We start from the raw sequence: 19,312 nt of genomic DNA on the forward strand, positions 1-19,312 counted from the left end.
TAACCACTGTTCCACCGTGCAGCCCACAGGCCTTTTGGTTATTCCAAAAGTTGGAACTAAAACATACGGCAAGGCCTAATTCAGTTATCATGGACCTCGCCTGTGGAAAAGCCTCCCAGAGAGCCCCAGGGCCACAGTTCATGTTTTTAAAGGAAGACTCAACTAACCTACTTTTTTAATCTAGCTTTTAGTTGAAATTTGGGAACTAATTGGATATTTTAATTATTTATGTTCTCTTTTTACCAATTTGATTTATGTGTATGTATATGTATATATTTATTTTTATTTATTACTTTTTTATGTATTTATTCACATTTACCATTTTGTATGTCTACTAAGGTTCATTTATGTACTTATTTGGTCATTTATTTGTTTCATTTTATTTTATTCCTTTTACATTTAAGTTGTTACTCCATTGTTCTCCTCAGAGGGATCCTCCACATCAGTGACTGACCCTTCTTAGTGAACAGGGTCACTGCAAATGGGATCTCCGAGGTACGGCTCTTACAGTTTAATGATGTGGACATGTCCCCAAAACATTGTTTCCCCACTTTAGTACAAAGCCAGGTTTCTAAATTGCATAATTTTTTGTGTGTGTATGTATGTGTGGGAGGGTTGTTGGCATTGTGCGGTTTTTGAACAAAATATTTGTTTGTCATATCCTTTTGTGTTTAAAGTTGATTATGTTTTTATTAGGCCTGGGCGAGAAATCGATTGAATGAATTCATTCGAATTTTTTGTTCTGGGCGATTTCAAAAATAACTAACTCGAGTGTTTGTGTAATGGTGCATTTTTGGCTCCCCAGCGTAGCATTAGTTTCACATGGTGGTATGGCAAGCGACAAACCGCAAAATCATAGCATAGCACACACGAAACAACAAGCGACAGCATGGCTACTGTGAAAGTGAGAAGTTTTTTCCCAAGAAAGGAATAAAATCATATGTTGTTTGGAACTGGTATGGGTTTTCTGCCACAGACGTGGAAGAAGAGACCCCACGCTGCAACATTTGCCTAAAGCCCATCGCTGTCAAAGGCTCTCACTCACGTGGCACGCGCTCAGTCCTTTTACACACGCAGCGCACCGACACACATACACATACTTATTCTACAACGCCTGTATAGTTAGTCCATTAGTTAGTTCTTACTGTTATTTGTCAATAAAGAATACTGCGTTGTAATTATTACTTGTACCGGTATTCATTGGTGACGCGGTGTCCGGAGGATTTGTTATTCGGGGAGGGTTGACCGCGACTCCTGCCTCTTCATCTTCTTCTCCGTGGAGAAGGCGGGGTTTCTTAATTTAATTAAAACCTTGACTCGTTGTTTTTGCGGAAGTAGCAAACCTTAATAATGGATGTCATGATCGCATGAAGCTGTGACGCGGATCTGTTCGAGACCTGGTGGAAATTAAGATGATTTAATCCTGGTAACTGAAACAAACAAGCGGCATATCTTTTTTCTCCCCCCTACTTTTTGGGATAAACACACCGTCCCAGTGTCTTTTTTTTTTTTTCGACCGTCCTGGAGAGCAGCAGCAGCAGCGCGGAGGATATGGACAGCCTGACAAGCTACATCGACAAGCAATGCCAACACTTCGTCTTGGGGAAAACCCCTCAGTCAGGCAAGCCAGCCGCCCCCACCAAGCGGAGCTGTGCCGAAGAATCGCCGGGGGCATCTCCACCGAAGACGGAGTTCGAATCCAATGCGTGGGATATGCTTCTTAGCATTGACGCTAAACTATCCAGCTTCGACAGCCGTCTTTCCCTCCTGGAGGTTCTTCACCGGGAATTTCAAGAGATCAAGGATGCTCTAGAATTTTCCCAAAAACAAGTGGAAACCCTGACCACGGAAAACTCAGTGCTGAGAGAGTCGGTAAGTTATCTTTCTGATGGAATGAGCCGACTCTCTGAGGAAAATAAGAAGATCAAGGAGTCCATTCTGGATCTTCAATCAAGATCCATGAGAGACAACCTGGTGGTCATGGGAATACCAGAAACGCCAGAAGAAAACGCCGAGGAAAAAATAAAAAACTTTATTCAAACCCAGCTAAAGCTTCCAGAGGAAAAAGTTAAAACCATAAACTTTCACCGTGTGCATTGCATGGGAGCAGCGAGACCTGGGAACCGCAGGGCCAGACCCATCATGGCCAAGTTTGTGCTTCACAAGGAGAAGGAAGAGGTGAGGCACCGTGGCAGAGAGCTCCGGGGGACCGACTTCAGGATGGATGATCAGTTCCCCAAAGAAATCTTGGAACGTTGAAGGATCCTGTTCCCCATCAGAAGGAAATTTCTGAATGAAGGGGCCCGCGCTGTCATCTCTGTGGACCGACTCTATGTGAACGGACAGCTCCAACGCGACCCAAACGACACTCCCTGGCTCTTCTAAACCAGATATGTATCCACACCCTTTACACTCTCTGCACAGATGTTAGTTTATGCTTATATTTGATAAACTGGGCATAACTCACGGGGCATAAAGGTTTTCCACTTTAGGTAAAATCACCACCAGTCTCCTCAGCAGCTTCAAACCTGTTTATGATAGGTTTGTTCTGTTTTTACCCTCCCTGTTTTCTTAGTTATCCCCCCCTCTGCACTCCTTTCTCTTTTTTCTTTTTTTACACACTAGTCCCTTCTGCTCACCTAAGCTGCCACATAACTCAGCAACTCTACAATAGTACTGATCTGCACAACACACTTAGACACTCAACATGTCCAGCATTACATCACATGCACTGTACATTACACATTAAGCCCCATAGCAACATCAAGCACACCATTATGTGTACATATATACTCATTTTTGCCTCAATCAATAACATACAGTTTCTAACATTCACCTCAACAGCAGCATGTCCACCCTAAAGGCCCGTACACACCAGGACGAATTTCGCGCGCGATTTTCGCCGACGTTTAACTCCTCGTGACTAAACAAAGGACACCAATGAGAGTGTGCACACCGACGCGAAAAAACGCCACGCGTCAAAGCGTCAAAAAAAAACGCCTCGGGTTCGTTTTTTTTTTTTTTTTTTTTTGACGCGTCGCGTCGAAATCTATTCGTCCAATGAGAATGGCGCTTTTGCACACGTGTCTGCAGCTTCTGAAGTTACAGTAAAACACAACTTGGGGGCGCTCAAACACAAAACTGCCTTGCTGAGCACACATACCAGCGAAGAAGATAGACGCCAAGTAGCCTCTACACTGCCGCGAAGAAATAATGACGGACATTCTAAAATATCCCCGAACCAAGCACCAGTTGGAGCAACTGGTGCTTGAAATATTCATGTTTTCTTTGTATGATTCTGACAAGCGCGTAAATACTTGCTCTCTTCTTCTGAGTGAAAAGCGATTTTAAGAAGCGTAAAGTTGCGCAGCGCCACCTTGTGTACAGGAGTATTTCTGTTTTACATTAAGCGCCATCTAATGTCAGGGAATGAAATTGCATGTTCACTCGGCTCATCGTCAGCGAAAATCGCCTGGGTGTGAACACAAAAAACGTGGCGAAAAACGCTGGCGAATAACGCCTGGCGAATATTCGTCCTGGTGTGTACGGGCCTTAAGGTTAGTTACTTGGAATGTGCACGGAGCTGGAACCAGAGAGAAGAGACTGAAAATATTGACCAAATTAAAAGATCTCAAAACTGATTTTGCGTTTCTTCAAGAAACTCATATGTCTAGTTCCTTAGTGAGTATTCTCGCCACAGCAGATTTTCCAAACGTATAGTCAGCTTGTTATAATTCTAGACAGAGAGGAGTAGCAATTCTGATAAATAAGGAAGTTAAATTCACCGAAACCAACAAAGTTATAGATCCAGAAGGAAGATTTATAATAGTCACTCTTTCCACTCAAAATATGCAGCTTTGTTTAGCTAATGTGTACGCCCCCAATGTAGATGACCCTTCATTCTTTCATTCCTTCTTCTCTGCGCTATCTGAGCATACAGACAAATCGCTAATCATTGCAGGTGACCTCAACATGTGTTTAGATCCAGAGATGGATAGGCTAAATAACACAGGAAATCTTAGAATCTGGCAGTCCACAAACACTGTTAAACAGTACATGGAGGATTTTGGTCTTTGTGATGTTTGGCGTTTATTCCATCCCACGAAAAGAGCTTGTAGCTTTTTTTCCACAGTTCATCAATCATACTCCAGGCTAGATTATTTCTTGGTTAACAGCTCCTTGTTGAGCTTAGCTACGGAAGCACAGATCCACCCCTTTACTATCAGTGACCACGCACTGACTCTTAAAAACAAAACATCACCACCTTCATTAAGGAGCTGGAGGTTCAATACATCGTTGCTCAGAGACTCTAACTTTATAGACTTCTTTGCTAAAGAATGGTCCTCATATCTTCAAAATAATGACCACCCAGGTATTTCTTCATGGCTTTTATGGTAAGCCGGGAAAGCAGTCATGAGAGGCAAAATAATCGCCTTCTCATCCCACAAAAAAAAAGAAAAGAAAACTCTAAACTAGTGGATTTAGAGCAAAAAATCTGACTGTTAGAGGAAACCTACAGCAACTCTCCGGATGAACAAACTCTGCAACAAATAAGGAAAGTAAGAATCGAATTAAATGAAATAACTAATCAAAGAACACAGTTTTTATTACAGAGACTACGCCTGGAGAGGTTTGATCACAGTAATAAATCTGGGAAATTTTTGGCAAATCAACTCAAAATAAACACAGAGAAGACAACTATTTCATCAGTCATAGACCTAACAGGAAACGCAACACATGATCCAGCCGAAAGAAATTCAGTTTTTAAAAACTTTTACCAATCCCTCTACTCATCCCAAATTGATCCTTCTGACAATGACATCAATAGTTTTCTTGATAGCATAGATTTACCTACACCAACGGACAGGAACAAATCACAGCCCTGGAGTCCCCTCTTACTGAAGAAGAGCTACATAAAGCATTAACCAACATGCCTAGTAAAAAAGCCCCAGGACCAGACGGCTTCCCAGCAGAATTTTATAAAGAGTTTTGGCAAATTTTGGCTCCCATTTTTCTCAGAATGACAATAGAAATTAAGTATAACAATTATCTACCTCCAAATATGAACTCTGCTAATATTATCTTACTTCTGAAACCTGGGAAAGATCCCACATCACCATCCAGCTATAGACCTATATCGCTGATTAATGCAGATCTTAAAATAATCTGCAAAGCTTTGGCAGGAAGGCTGGAGAAGGTAGTTCCTTCTCTCATACATTCTGACCAAACAGGCTTTATAAAGGGTAGACATTCATCTACCAACATGCGCAGATTAATCAACCTCATAGTTTATACAACTATCAACAACCCAGAAGCAACCATTTTGTCACTGGACGCAGAAAAGGCATTTGATCAGGTCAACTGGAAATTTTTAATAGCCACCCTGAACAAATTTGTCTTAGGAAAATCGTTTATTAACTGGATTAAAATATTATATGCCTCTCCTAATGCTCGTGTCAGAACCAATGACCAAACATCTCCAAGCTTTAATTTACAAAGAGGAACCAGACAAGGCTGTCCACTTTCTCCGTCTTTATTTACACTATTTATTGAACCTCTAGCTGCTGCAATCAGGCAAAGTCGAGACATTGAAGGCATTCAAACCAAAAATCTAGAACACAAAATAAGTCTTTATGCGGATGATATTTTACTATTTAGTCCAAATTCGCAGTCTTCCATCTGCCAAATCATCTCCCTAATTAATAGATTTTCCTCAGTTTCAGAATACTCCATAAACTGGTCTAAAAGCACAATTCTACCAATTAATTGCAATTATCTAAATCTGTTATCTATTAAATTACAAACAGGCAACATAAAGTACTCAGGTGTAAATATTTCCTCTAGGCTTTCTGATCTATTCAAGTTAAACCACACCCAACTCCTTAAAACAACCAAGGCTGATCTCACTAGATGGAAAACTCTACCCATTTCTCTAATAGGGAGAGTTGCAACCATAAAAATGACGATTCTTCCCAAAATTAACTACCTGTTTTCAATGATTCCTTCCAAACCTCCAACTACTTGGTTCAAATCATTAGACTCATTCATTTCCCAATTCCTTTGGGAAGGTAAACCACCGAGGATCAGTTTAAAAACTATTCAAAAACCTAAAGATAGAGGAGGACTAGGCCTACCAGACTTCCAGGACTACTACTCTGCAAACAGATTGTTTTATGTACAAAAATGGCTGAATCCTGGACTGTTGGATGAATCTTGCTTAGATATAGAACAAAATCTCTATGATAACCTGGATATTTCTTATTTACCTTTCTTCAGTTCTAAAATTAAACAACACAAATGCTTCAGAAGTTTAAACATCAGCTCATCTCTAACAGCCTGGTGGGATTTTCTTAAAAAAAACAACCTCACATTATTTCCATGTAAACTCACCCTCATTTGGAACAACCCTGAAATTTTAATTAACAAAAACATTATTCATTTTGCTTCATGGAAGAACAAATGAATCCAGCAGTTCCAGCATATAATTCAGAATAGAACATTTATGTCCCTCTCAACGTTATCCTCAATCTATTGAATAAGTATAAACAAATTTCTAGAATATCAGCAACTTAAATCAGCTATAAGCACTAAATACTGCCTGACCTACACCTTTCCCTTACAGTAATACATTGCATGGACCTTAAAAATCCCAAACTCACCTCCAAAATGTATAAATTGATATCTAACATAAATGAAACAATTTACTTACCCATGACAAAATGGGAGTCTGAGCTGTCAATGAATTCTAGTGATCAATTTAGGCTACAGATCTGTTTGAATGCCTTTAATATGACCAAAAGTCCTAATCTGCAACTTATTCAGTACAAAATTCTCCACAGAATTCACTACACCGGACAGAGGTTATTTAAAATGGGTCTCAATCAGTCTGCTGTATGCACACAGTGCACAGGTAACAACATAGACGACTATTTGCATGCCCTGTGGTTCTGTCCACCTGTCCAATCATTCTGGCGCAAGGTCTGTGAGGATTTATCAATCTGGTTTGATCATAAGATTCCTGCATGCCCCAAACTCTGCTTACTAGGTGACCTGAATAACATCAATATAGAACCTAACAAGGCTTATATGGTTCTCACGGCTGTATGTATCGCAAAGAAAACTATCCTCCTAAACTGGAAATCTAAAAATAATCTTACCATCAACCACTACAGAAACCTCATGTCAGAGCATATTAGTTTAGAGATAATGTCCTCCACAAAAAACCTGTCGGCTTCAGACTCTCCCTGGCTCCAGCTGATTAGTCACATCACCTAATAGGGGTGGGATGGTGATGGGTTGAGCCGGGTCCTGGCTGGTTGGGTAGGCCGGGGTGGGTTTGGGGTGGTGGGCTCTGCCGGGCCTACCGCTCTCCCGGCTTGGGCTCTGGTTGCTCGGGTGGGGGGGTGGTGGGGGCGCACACTCTGCCGGCAACTTGGCTGGGGTTCTTGGGCTGATGCCTTCTGGGCGAAGGGGAGGCAGTGCGGCTGACCAGGAACGGTGGCCGGGTGCCGTGCTGGGTGGCTGGTCGCCGTGGCGGGGGCTGGGGGGGGGGGGGGGGCTTGGGGCTCTGGGGCCGTTTGCCCGCGGCCGGTATTTCGCCCGTGGCCAGTAGTTGGCGCATGGCCTGGCCTCCCGGGGGTCGACGTTGCATTCACAGCAGGGGTTAAGGGGCTTACCTGGGTGGGTTTATTTTATTTTTTTACTATTATTATTATTATTTTTATTTATTTTTATTTATTTACTTTAATATTATTATTATTTTCTTTCTTATTTTTTTTGTTTTTTTATTTTTCTTTTTATTATTTTTATTTATTTATTTATTTTTCAATCGGGGGGGGGGGGGGGGGCTGGGGGGAGCGGTGTGCTAGGCCTCCTGCCCCACCGTTTTGGCACCGGGCCCCTTCTTTGCTGGCTGTCTCTCTGTGCTGCGGGCGTCCATCTGCGGCTGGCTTGCCGCCTCCTGACTGCCTGGCCACCCTGGGAGGGGGGGCGCCTACCGCGGCTGGCTGGGGGGGCCGGTCGCTCGGGGGAGCCTTCTTCCCCCGGTTGTGCCCATCCGCCTGCTCCTTCCCGCTCTCACCCAAACAAATGTTGCACACAGTCACATAGGGCTGCGGGAACTGGATGGGTGGGGTATGCTGGCGGTGCTCACTGGGGGTGTTTCTCTCCGCCCTCCATCCTGGTTTTACTGGCATATTAGACACCCTGATTCATCTAGGGCCTTGTGGAGAGGTCTGGTGGAGGGGGGCACGGTGAAACATCCGTGCTCACTTTCACTGGCCCCCCCACAATTTTAACTTCCCTTAGACACACACACTCATGCTAGCAGCACACACACAGCAAATACCCACACACACAGAGGGACTCGGAGTGGGGGGCTCTGTGGCTTGGCAGCGGTGGGCCCCCCACACTGGGACCTCCTATTTTACCTGCAGCACACACACAGCACCCACACCTCCATACATAGTGGGGGGGGGGGGGGGGGGGCCGGTCTTCACCCACCTGGTCCTCTCAGGGCAGCCTGGCTTGTGGGTATCCTGTCGGCTGCAAATGGTCGAGCGTGCGGCGCTGGGGGTCGGTCGGCGGGGGGGGTTACTGCGTGCGGCGGGGGTGGGGGGTAACCAGAGATTGTGAGTATGTGTCGAGAGTGCATGGGTGGACGCGACCTGGGGGCTGGCTCGCTGGGATCCTCTGGGCTCTCCCTCCCCATCACAGAGGGGGAGGGCACTAAGGGGGTTGGGGAGGGGGGCTTAGATAATATGGCGGGGGAGGAGGGTTGTAGAGGGTAGGGTTATGGGGGGTGGCTGTGGGTGCGCGGCGATCTCTGGGATGCTCGGGCCGGGTGCCGGGGCTGGCTCGCGGGGGCGGGCCGCCGGTTGGGTGGTCGGCAGCCCATGGGTTCTCGGGGCCCTGGCGTCGTCCCTGGCCCTTGTCTCGGTGTCCGGCGCCCGGTGGCCCCCATGGCTGCCGCCTGGTACGGCCAAGCGCTCCTATCCTGTGGCCTGGGGGCCGGACGCCGGGTTCGCTTATGCCTTTGGGGGTCGGGGGGGCCCCTGTAGGGGGGCATTCTCTGCGCCTGGCTGGGTGGGTGGGCGATCCCCTCTTCCCCCACTCCCGGGCTGCCTGTGTCCGGTGCCGGGGGGGTTCCTGGCCTGGGGGTCTCTCCTCCCCTTTCCTGGTCTGGTTGGGTAGGATCTGGTTCCCCTTATGAACACACGGTTCACTTCGGCAGCATGCATGTATCTCCACCCCCACGTGCACGTGCACACTGCCACACTGCTCCCTGTCTGCTTCATTCCTCCTCCTAACCCACAGTGTATTGATGGACAGATGTTTTCCACTCATCTTAATGTCAGAATTTCACCTTTGATGTAATATTTGTCTTTCCAGCAGATCTGGTATAATTGTCACAGCTTAAAATAATAACTTATTCAAATCAGTCCGTGTATCCCCCACTTTCTCACCTTTTCTTCTTTTACTCTATCCCCCCCCCCCCCTAACATTCTTCCCTCTCCCTCCCCACACACACTAAATGTAACAAATAAATTAAAAATAATACAACAAAAAGGGGTTTATACAAATCTACACCCTGGTTTCTCGAAGCTATATAACCTCTTTTTGTGATAGTAAAACCTGTCCAACACAAAAAGCCTTCAGCTTTAATCTGTTTGCTCAGCTGTTGGACAGAAAAAGTTTTAAAAAAAATAAATAAATAAAAACATTTAATTAAAACCTTGGACCCCAGAGATAAGCTGTATTGTTAGTTGTTTAGAAAATGGTGCTACTCTCAAGGTGAATGTTTGTCTCCTTTTAGTCTAGACTACAATGTGTTACTTAAAACACAGCTGGTACTTTAAGTAAGTAAGTAAACTTTTTATTTTGGACAAGCGAAAACTAGTGTAGAATAACAAAAAAAGACAAAAATTATGTAAAACAAAATTATATAAACAACACAAGTCTTGCGTTTGATTAAATAAAACTTCATTTAAGTTGTGTCATGGCTACAGAACACTTTTCGAACCCAGATGCTGGAACCCAGAAGAAACACAGCGGGAGGCGAGCGTTGGCGGGTAAGAGTTTTAATACGAGGAGCAGAGAGCAGAACGTGAGCAGGTCCAGATGTCGGTTCCGAACTGAAAGGCAGAAGTTAGCGGCGTCACTGGTGGATTTCTCCGTAGGCCGATGTTGACAAAGGTGGAGACACTTGATGAGGCAGAGGCTCGTGGTGGGACCGCAGGAGAGGACAGACTGATGAGAACGGCTGGGAACTGATTCGAGCGACCACTCGTGGTACTGGATTCCTGAGGGTGAGTATAGAGAGAGACAGGATTAGTCATAGGCTTGACGTAGCGAAAACGAACAATAGCTTGACTTGAAGACCAACTATGCACCATCAGGGGCAACGGACTGGCGAAGACTGATGATCCTGTGGCTCCTTATGAAGGCGGATGAGGTGATGAGGTAAGTGGTCGCAGGTGTTGAGAATCAGCAGCCAAGCGGAGAGGAGAGGGGGAGGAGGCCGACAGAGGCACCATGTCAGTACCCCCCCCCTCAACGACCGCCTCCAGGCGGTCAAGGGCGGCGATCAGGGTGGGCACGGTAGAAATCCTCAATGAGAGAGGGGTCCAAAATAAACGAGCGGGGAATCCATGAGCGCTCCTCCGGACCGTAGCCCACCCAGTCGACCAGGAACTGGAATCCACGACCCCTCCGACGGACGTCCAAAATCCGGCTGACGTCATAGGCCGGAGCGCCGTCGACGACCCGGGCGGGCGGTGGGGAAGTGGACGGCGGGCACAGAGGACTGTCCTGGACTGGCTTGATCTGGGAGATGTGAAACGACGGGTGGACCTTCAGGGCTTTGGGCAAACGAAGACGGACACAGGTAGGGTTGATGAGTTTGTCTATGACGTAAGGACCGATGAATCGGGGAGCCAGTTTCTTGGAAGATGCCTGAATGGGGATATTGCGAGTAGAGAGCCAAACCCTCTGACCTGGTTGATAGTCGGGTCCCACCACCCTGCGACGGTTGGCGATCCGGCAGTTGCTCTCCTTGGTGCGGAGGAGAGCGGCCTTCGTCTGAGTCCAGACGCGTTGACAACGCTGGAGGTGATGTTGGACGGAAGGCACTGCCAGATCCAACTCCTGGGATGGAAACAGAGGTGGTGAGTACCCTAGGGCGGCCTCAAAAGGAGAGATCCCGGTGGCAGATGAAGGATGAGTGTTATGGGCGTACTCTATCCATACCAGGAAGGTGGACCAGTCCTTTTCATTCTGTGCCGCCAGACAGCGAAGAGCTGCCTCCAGCTCCTGGTTCGCTCTCTCCGCTTGACCGTTCGACTGGGGATGATAGCCTGACGAGAGACTGACCGTGGCCCCCAAGGCCGAGCAGAAGGCCTTCCACACTTGTGACGTGAATTGGGGGCCGCGGTCGGAGACAATGTCCATAGGGATGCCATGGTGGCGAAAAACATGGTTGACCATCAGGTCAGCAGTCACAGTGGCCGTGGGGAGTTGAGGAAGGGGAATGAAGTGAGCCATTTTCGAAAAACGATCAATAACAGTGAGGACGGTAGTGTTACCGTGTGACGGGGGAAGACCTGTGACGAAATCCATGGCCAGATGGGACCAGGGTCGATCGGGAGTGGAGAGTGGATGAAGCAGACCTGCCGGAGCTGAGGATGAAGATTTCGATCGGGCGCACGTGGAGCAGGCTGCGACATAATCTCGCACGTCCTTTTCCATGGCAGGCCAATGGAACCTTTTGCGGATGAGGTTAAGAGTCCGGTGAACCCCCCCATGGCAAGCCAAGCGGGATGCATGCCCCCAGGTGATGACCTCGGACCGGAGATCAGCTGGGACGAACAAGGTACCCCTGGGGACAGGAGGGTGGTCATCATTGTCTCTCAGGGCTTGGAGTACCTTGTTCTCGATGTCCCACGTGAGGGTTCCGATGACGCAGGTGGAAGGAAGGATGGTGGCCGGGGCGCGTTCTGATGGACTGTACTTTCGGGACAGGGCGTCAGGCTTGATATTTCGGGATCCGGGTCTGTAGGTGATTACAAAATTGAAGCGGTCAAAAAAAAGACACCAACGAGCTTGCCTGGAGTTGAGTCGTTTGGCTGAGCGGAGATAGGCCAGGTTCTTGTGGTCTGTCCACACGATGAATGGCTGTTCTGCTCCCTCCAACCAGTGACGCCATTCCTCCAATGCCAGCTTGATGGCAAGTAGTTCCCGGTTGCCGACATCATAGTTTCTTTCTGCTGGTGATAGTTTTCGTGAAAAATAAGCACAAGGTTTTAATTTGTCAGTTGAGGCCTCTTTTTGGGAGAGGACGGCACCCACACCGGTATCAGAAGCGTCCACCTCGACAATGAATTGACGAGATGGGTCAGGTTGGATGAGGATGGGTGCGGATACGAAAAGGTCCTTCAGTTTGTCGAAGGCTTGTTGGGCTTCAGTAGACCAGGCAAAGGGATGAGTAGTGGAAGTAAGGCGTGAGAGGAGAAGCGATGCTGCTGTAATTCCTGATAAATCGCCTATAAAAGTTGGCGAAGCCTAAGAACTGCTGAAGTTTTTTCCGTGTGTCTGGAGGTGCCCAGTTGGCAACGGCCTCTATCAAAGAGGGGTCAGGTCGGATGCAACCTGCCTCGATGACGTAGCCGAGAAACTGAACGGTTGGAACATGAAATTCGCATTTCTCGAATTTTACATAGAGTTGGTTTTCCAAAAGTCTCTCAAGCACGAGACGTACGTGATGTTCATGCTGGGCCTGATCATGGGAATAGATGAGAATGTCATCAAGGTAGACGAAGATGAAGCGATTAAGGAAGTCACGGAGAACGTCGTTGACCAACCGCTGGAAGACTGCAGGGGCGTTGGTGAGGCCAAAGGGCATGACCAAATATTCATAGTGCCCTAAGGGGGTTTTAAATGCAGTCTTCCATTCGTCGCCTTCCTTGATACGAACCAGATGGTACGCATTGCGGAGGTCTAATTTCGTGAAGATACGGGCTTGTTGAAGAGAGTCAAAAACAGACGTGATTAAAGGCAAGGAATATTTATCTTTGACGGTGATCTGATTTAGTTCGCGGTAGTCGATGCAAGGCCTGAGTGTCTTATCTTTCTTAGCCACGAAGAAAAAACCAGCCCCCACAGGGGAGGAAGAGGGTCGTATGTGACCTAACGAGAGCGCTTCCTGGATGTACTGTTCCATGGCGCTTCTTTCGGGACCGGACAGGTTGAACAGCCGCCCCTTAGGTAAAGGAGCGCCAGGAAGGAGAGTAATGGCGCAATCGTAAGGTCTATGCGGGGGAAGAGCGCTAGCCTTAGATTTGCTGAAAACAGCTTTTAAGTCGTGATAACAAGACGGAATGGAAACCAGATCTACTGAGGCGGGACTCTCGGTATCTATGGGGGGAACACGGGGAACAGCGGACAGTAAACAGTTTGCAAGGCAATAAGGACTCCACTGAGTGACAGATCCCTGAGCCCAGTTAAATTGGGGATTATGTAATCTGAGCCAGGTGAACCCTAACACTATGGGGGTATGGGCGGACTGGGTGATGTAAAACTGAATAGATTCCCTATGGTTACCTGACGTGACGAGGAGAATGGGCTTGGTGCGATGGGTGATACGGGACAGGTGTTGTCCCCCGAGGCCCGAGGCTTCAATGGGGTTTTCTAGGGGCTCTGTGGGGATAGACAAGTGGTCAACTACACGAAAGTCAATTAAGCTCTGTTCCGCCCCAGAATCTACGAGGGCCCTGAGATCATGAACTTGGCGATCGAGGCATAACTTGACAGGTAAATACATGAATTCTTTACCAGAATCAGTGGCAGATAACTCCCCTCGCGGCCTGTCGTCTAGCGAGGGGCTGGGAAGTTTAAACGAACTGGGCATCCCGAGACTAGATGGCCTTTAGCCCCGCAGTAAAAACAGGCTCCAGCTTCGCGTCTTTTGCGCCGTTCCTCTTCTGACAGCCTTGAGTGGCCGATCTGCATGGGTTCCTCCATAGTCTTGGAGGGGACAGGACACTCAGCAGCATACAGGCCTGGATCGATCGGTGGAGCGTGGATGGACTTAGTCGGGGGACGTGGAGCCGGATGACCTCGTTCTTTTTGGCGCTCACGTATCCTAACGTCCGACCGGAGAGCGGCGGACACTAACTCCTCAAAGGATCGTGCTTCCAGTTGAGAACAAAGGTGGTCTTTAATTTGTTCATTCAAGGACTGGTAAAAAACGCCTTTGAGGGCCAGATCGGGCCAGCCAGCTTCAACCGCTAGAATGCGGAAATCGATGACGTGATCGCTAACAGCACGGTTCCGCTGTTTGAGTGCGAGCAGCCGCCGGGTTGCCTCTTCCTGTTTACGAGGTTGGTCGAATATCAGGCGGAATTCGCCGAGGAATCGCTCGTAAGACAGGTGAGAGATGGGATTGGCAGAGAGAAAAGCTTGGGCCCACTGGAGAGCTTTACTTCGTAGAGAATTAATGACAAGGGTGATCTTACTGTGGTCGGACTGGTAGAATCGGGGAGCTTGTTGACATATTAACTGGCACTGCAGCAAAAATCCTCCGCAGGCTTCCACCTCCCCGAAGAAAGGTTCCGGTTGGAGTCGGATGTTTTCGGTTGCGGACGGCACTCCGGAAGCGGAAGGAGCTGGGACGACAGGAGTATGGACGGTGGCAGGCGAAACCTGGGAAAACTGGCTGGTTAGTTCATGTAAGGTCTGGGTCATACCATCTAGACGATGAAAGAGATCCTGCTGGGCAGCCGCCATTTGCGACAGAGCGTCCGCTTGACGTCCCAGCATAATGCCTTGTTGGGAAACGGCTAATCTGAGTCCTTCTGGGTCAGCTGGGTTGGGATTATGGCCAGTCCGTTCTGTCATGGCTACAGAACACTTTTCGAACCCAGATGCTGGAACCCAGAAGAAACACAGCGGGAGGCGAGCGTTGGCGGGTAAGAGTTTTAATACGAGGAGCAGAGAGCAGAACGTGAGCAGGTCCAGATGTCGGTTCCGAACTGAAAGGCAGAAGTTAGCGGCGTCACTGGTGGATTTCTCCGTAGGCCGATGTTGACAAAGGTGGAGACACTTGATGAGGCAGAGGCTCGTGGTGGGACCGCAGGAGAGGACAGACTGATGAGAACGGCTGGGAACTGATTCGAGCGACCACTCGTGGTACTGGATTCCTGAGGGTGAGTATAGAGAGAGACAGGATTAGTCATAGGCTTGACGTAGCGAAAACGAACAATAGCTTGACTTGAAGACCAACTATGCACCATCAGGGGCAACGGACTGGCGAAGACTGATGATCCTGTGGCTCCTTATGAAGGCGGATGAGGTGATGAGGTAAGTGGTCGCAGGTGTTGAGAATCAGCAGCCAAGCGGAGAGGAGAGGGGGAGGAGGCCGACAGAGGCACCATGTCAAGTTGTCTGCCATTTGTACTTATTGCTTTCCTTAAGTGTGTGTGTGTGTGGGGGGGGGGGGGGGGGGGGGGGGGGGGGGAATAGGAAATCGAATTTTAAAAAATAAAATCTGAGATTTTATTTTTAGGCCATATCACCAAGCCCTAGTTTTTATGTAAAGCACTTTGAGTGGCGTGAGTTGTAAAAGTGCTTTACAAATGCTATACAAGTTTGATTTGATTTGAAGACATAATTATTGTTGTTGACGGCGGCATTACTGTTCTCTTAAGATGTTAAAACTGGCGTTAACAGCAATAATTACGTTTTCAAATGTTACGGTTAGGATTAGGTTAATGTAAGTTGCCGAAGCGCGCTTTTTTTAAGTTCAGCCTCAAAAAAAATTCTGATGTCTAAACATTAGTCCCTCAGCCTTGTCCAACCAGGTGACCCTGGCCTCATTAATGCGTGTTTAATTGACCACTTCCAATGAAAAGTGTGTGTAAATGTGCATTTTGGTCTTCTGAATTCCAAACGGGTAATGGGTCTACGACAGTTTTCTGGGCTCTACATACAAAATGCACAGCCACTGAACAGATGTTGAAAGTTAAACCAGGTTGAACTTTGACAAGTCAGGGACTTGGATTTGGTAGTGACATATGCCGTCCCTTTTAATTCACAAAAGTACCAACCGTTTGAAAATTGGTCACGGAGGAGAAATTAATAATTGCGGTTTGTGTCCACCTGAAATTCCATGACACTAAGTCCTTCATAAATAGAATGAATAAATAGAAAGAGGGGAAAAAAAAGCCTGGAGCAAGATTCACAGGATTTCCACTGCTTTGGTATTTCACACCGAGTCTCTTCCAACAGTGGGGGGCTGACATGTGCTGGTAAACGGTAGAAAAAGAAAAAGCCCGACCCTGCTTGTCTGACAGAATAAAAACAGAGCGTGGCCCTTTAAGAAATTAACTGCAACACCAATCAATCTTAAAATCCCTGCAGGTTCCACTGGTTAGAGATATGGACATGTGTGAGCAGCAGTTACAGAGGTTATGTATTAAGCCCACATGCTATGCAGCTCATGCAGCAGAATAGAGAGGAGCAGGGAGTCATCTGTTTTTGTGCTGTTCTGTCGACAGCAGAGCCAGCAGCAGGACATTTATCTCTTTTAGAGGCACCAAGAAAATCTAGATATGAGGCAGAGAGAAGAAGCGCTCCTATGCCTTCCTGCTGCTGCCGGATCTATGTTTTTTATCCAACTCCATTAAAACATGTATGACTGACATTTTTACCCACAGCCATATATCCACAGCTTATACCCACATATACCCATATACCCATATACCCATATACCCACCCATATACCCACAGCTTCTCAAATAAGTAACTTACCCCCCCAAACCTAAAAGATAATTGTGTCACCGTTGTTATTACATTTATACGACGGAGTATTAGGGCCACCAAAAAAAAAAAAAAAAAGTAAAATTACGACATTTTATCTCGTAAATTTACGAGAAAAAAGTCATAGATTAACAAGGAGAAAACACCGAAGTTGTCCGCTTATCGGAGCATCGCTTGAAGATGAAAGATGTGGAGCCTTTTCTGAAGCTTTATTTCCAGGTTTATTATAGGTTTGAAACAAACAGATTCTGAACCTTTGGCGACTCAAAATCAGCTTATTATCAGTGGAGCCGGTTTTCTGGGGTTCAGTGTCAGTAAAGCGGAGTTTCATATGTAAAATAAGGAGCTCAGAGTCACGTTTGGGTGCAGAGGATCGTTGCAGCTTTTATTCTCCTTTTCATTCACAAACCCTGAAGTTCATCTGTCACCTTACGTCATGAACCTGTCATCAGATCCGAACACCAATGCGGAAGTAAACGTCCCGTTATATCATCAAACAACAAAGATGAATGAAAATAGTCTATTATATTAGCATTAGAACGTTGAAAATGCCAAAAAAGTGATCCTTCTCCTCAGACGGAAGCGTCACACAAACGTAGAGATCTTGTTTTGGGTGGAGGAAGAAAGGATTGAAGTGGAAAGCTGCAGGGACACCGATGGCTTCATCCGGCTGCAGGGATCCTGCAAACCAACCATCAATAAATAAAACTTTAATAAATTGTAAATCAAACAAATGAGCTTCCAGATATTTGGAACATTCAAGCTCATTCAGCTCACCTGTTCAACTGAGTTTAGTCGGTCTGCTCTGTTGCTGCGCGGCGTTCACCTGCTGCTCTGCATGCTCACTTCCACTTAATATCGTAAATTTTCGAGTTTTTTTCTCATAAATTTACGACTTAAAATCTTGTAAAATTACGAGTTTTTTCTCCTAAATTTATGAGTTTTTATCTCCTAAATTTAGGAGATAAAAACTCATAAATTTTACTTTTTTTTTTTGGTGGCCCTAATACTCCGTCGTACATTTGTGATAAAATTCATGTATTCTTTTTTTTATTTTATTTTTTATTTCAAGCACCTTAAAGAAAAGTCTTATATGATCCCGGGGGCGACAGTGGCTCAGGTGGTTGAGCGGTTCGATCCCCGCTCCCACCAGCCAAAATGTCGTTGTGTCCTTGGGCAAGACACATCACCGTCCTTGCCTCCAGTGTGGCTCCACTGGTGTGTGAATGTGTATGAATGTCCCGGTGATGGTCAGAGGGGCCGTAGCCGCGAACTGGCAGCCACGCCTCTGTCAGTCTGCCCCAGGGCAGCTGTGGCTACAACCGTAGCTTACCATCACCAAGTATGAATGAGGAGTGAATGAATAATGGACACAATGTAAGCGCTTTGAGTGTCTTGAAAAGCGCAGATAAATCCAATCCATTATTATTATTATCCCATCCCCTTTTTCACAAAATGCACAAAAATTTGTGCATTTTTTTATTCACAGGGTTTATTTTCCATAAAACATTCACATTACCTTCTGTATAGCAGCTATGCAGAAGTGAAATTTGCTTATTTGTTTTTATTGATCATTTCTAGCCTTCTAAAATGTCATCAGTGACATCTTGTAGTTTTTTTAATACATGTAAACTTTTGCTTTGTTTCAAACCTTCAACCTGTTCCATAAATCCACACCACACATTGATAAGCACATTTTCTTTTTTGTAGTAGGAATGCACTGCTTTGTGTTGCTTTCAAGTTCAGCTGATTACTTAACTCTTAACCCACATCTCTGTCCTTGAACATTTGTTGTATGTTTATTGGAAGTAAGTTATTTCTGGCTTTACACATGATGAGTGCTGTTTTAAGTTTAACTAGTTCCCATAATTTCAATAAACCCGACTTTAAAAACAGTCCATTTATATGTGTCCCATAATCCACACTATGAATAATTTAAAGTAGCCTTTTTTTGTACAATGTACAAAGACTGTAAATTTGTTTTACTGAATGAATGATGAATATATTGGTAAACGTGCTTTGTGAGTGAGTGTATGAAGCGTTTTTCCCAACACTGCTAAGCTTTTAGCAAGTTTAGCTCTGACTTGCTTTATTTGTGGCTTCCAACTTATTTTGTGGTTTATTCCGAGGAACTCGATTTCATTCACTCTTTCCAAAACATGACTATCAATTGCAACTTTTATTTCTAAATCTGCAGGAATGTGACAATTTCCAAAAAATCATGAATTTAGTTTTGTTAACATTGAGTAAGAGTTTATTTTTGCCGAACCATTGTTTTTACTATTTTCATGTTTTGCTGAAATGTTCCTGTTTGAAAGTATAAATTGCATATATAGGTTAGATGGTTAACAATTATCACCATCATATTAATTACGTTACAGTCTGTAGATGTTTTTATTTTTTTATTTTTTGACGATTTTTAGAACTTTTTTTTTGCTTCCACGGGTTTCTAAGACAGTTTTAGGGCCACCAAAGAAAAAAAGTTAGATTACGAGATTTA

At 45.9% G+C, this 19,312-nt stretch overlaps 1 protein-coding gene and 2 long non-coding RNA genes across 7 annotated transcripts in view; 1 reads left to right on the plus strand and 2 right to left on the minus strand.

Moving 5' to 3' along the window:
- Positions 1-19,312, plus strand: part of enox1 (ecto-NOX disulfide-thiol exchanger 1) — a 197,887-nt gene that overhangs the window by 161,730 nt on the left and 16,845 nt on the right. The window contains exon 15 of one of the 5 annotated variants that reach the window (XM_011489515.3): positions 429-495. The exons of the other annotated variants lie outside the window; for them this stretch is intronic. Coding sequence (XP_011487817.1) covers positions 429-463 — 35 coding nt within the window. The 3' untranslated portion in view covers positions 464-495. The remainder of the gene's footprint in view (positions 1-428; positions 496-19,312) is intronic. 5 annotated transcript variants of the gene reach the window in all.
- On the minus strand, positions 10,064-10,446 carry LOC111946793. The gene is made up of 2 exons (XR_002872547.1): positions 10,392-10,446; positions 10,064-10,301 (listed from the first exon to the last, which is right to left on the minus strand). It is a non-coding gene; the product is annotated as an uncharacterized LOC111946793 (long non-coding RNA).
- LOC111946792 lies at positions 14,957-15,339 on the minus strand. Its single transcript, XR_002872546.1, has 2 exons — positions 15,285-15,339; positions 14,957-15,194 (listed from the first exon to the last, which is right to left on the minus strand). It is a non-coding gene; the product is annotated as an uncharacterized LOC111946792 (long non-coding RNA).

The sequence above is a fragment of the Oryzias latipes genome, chromosome 21, assembly GCF_002234675.1.
Source record: "Oryzias latipes chromosome 21, ASM223467v1".
NCBI lineage: Eukaryota > Metazoa > Chordata > Actinopteri > Beloniformes > Adrianichthyidae > Oryzias > Oryzias latipes.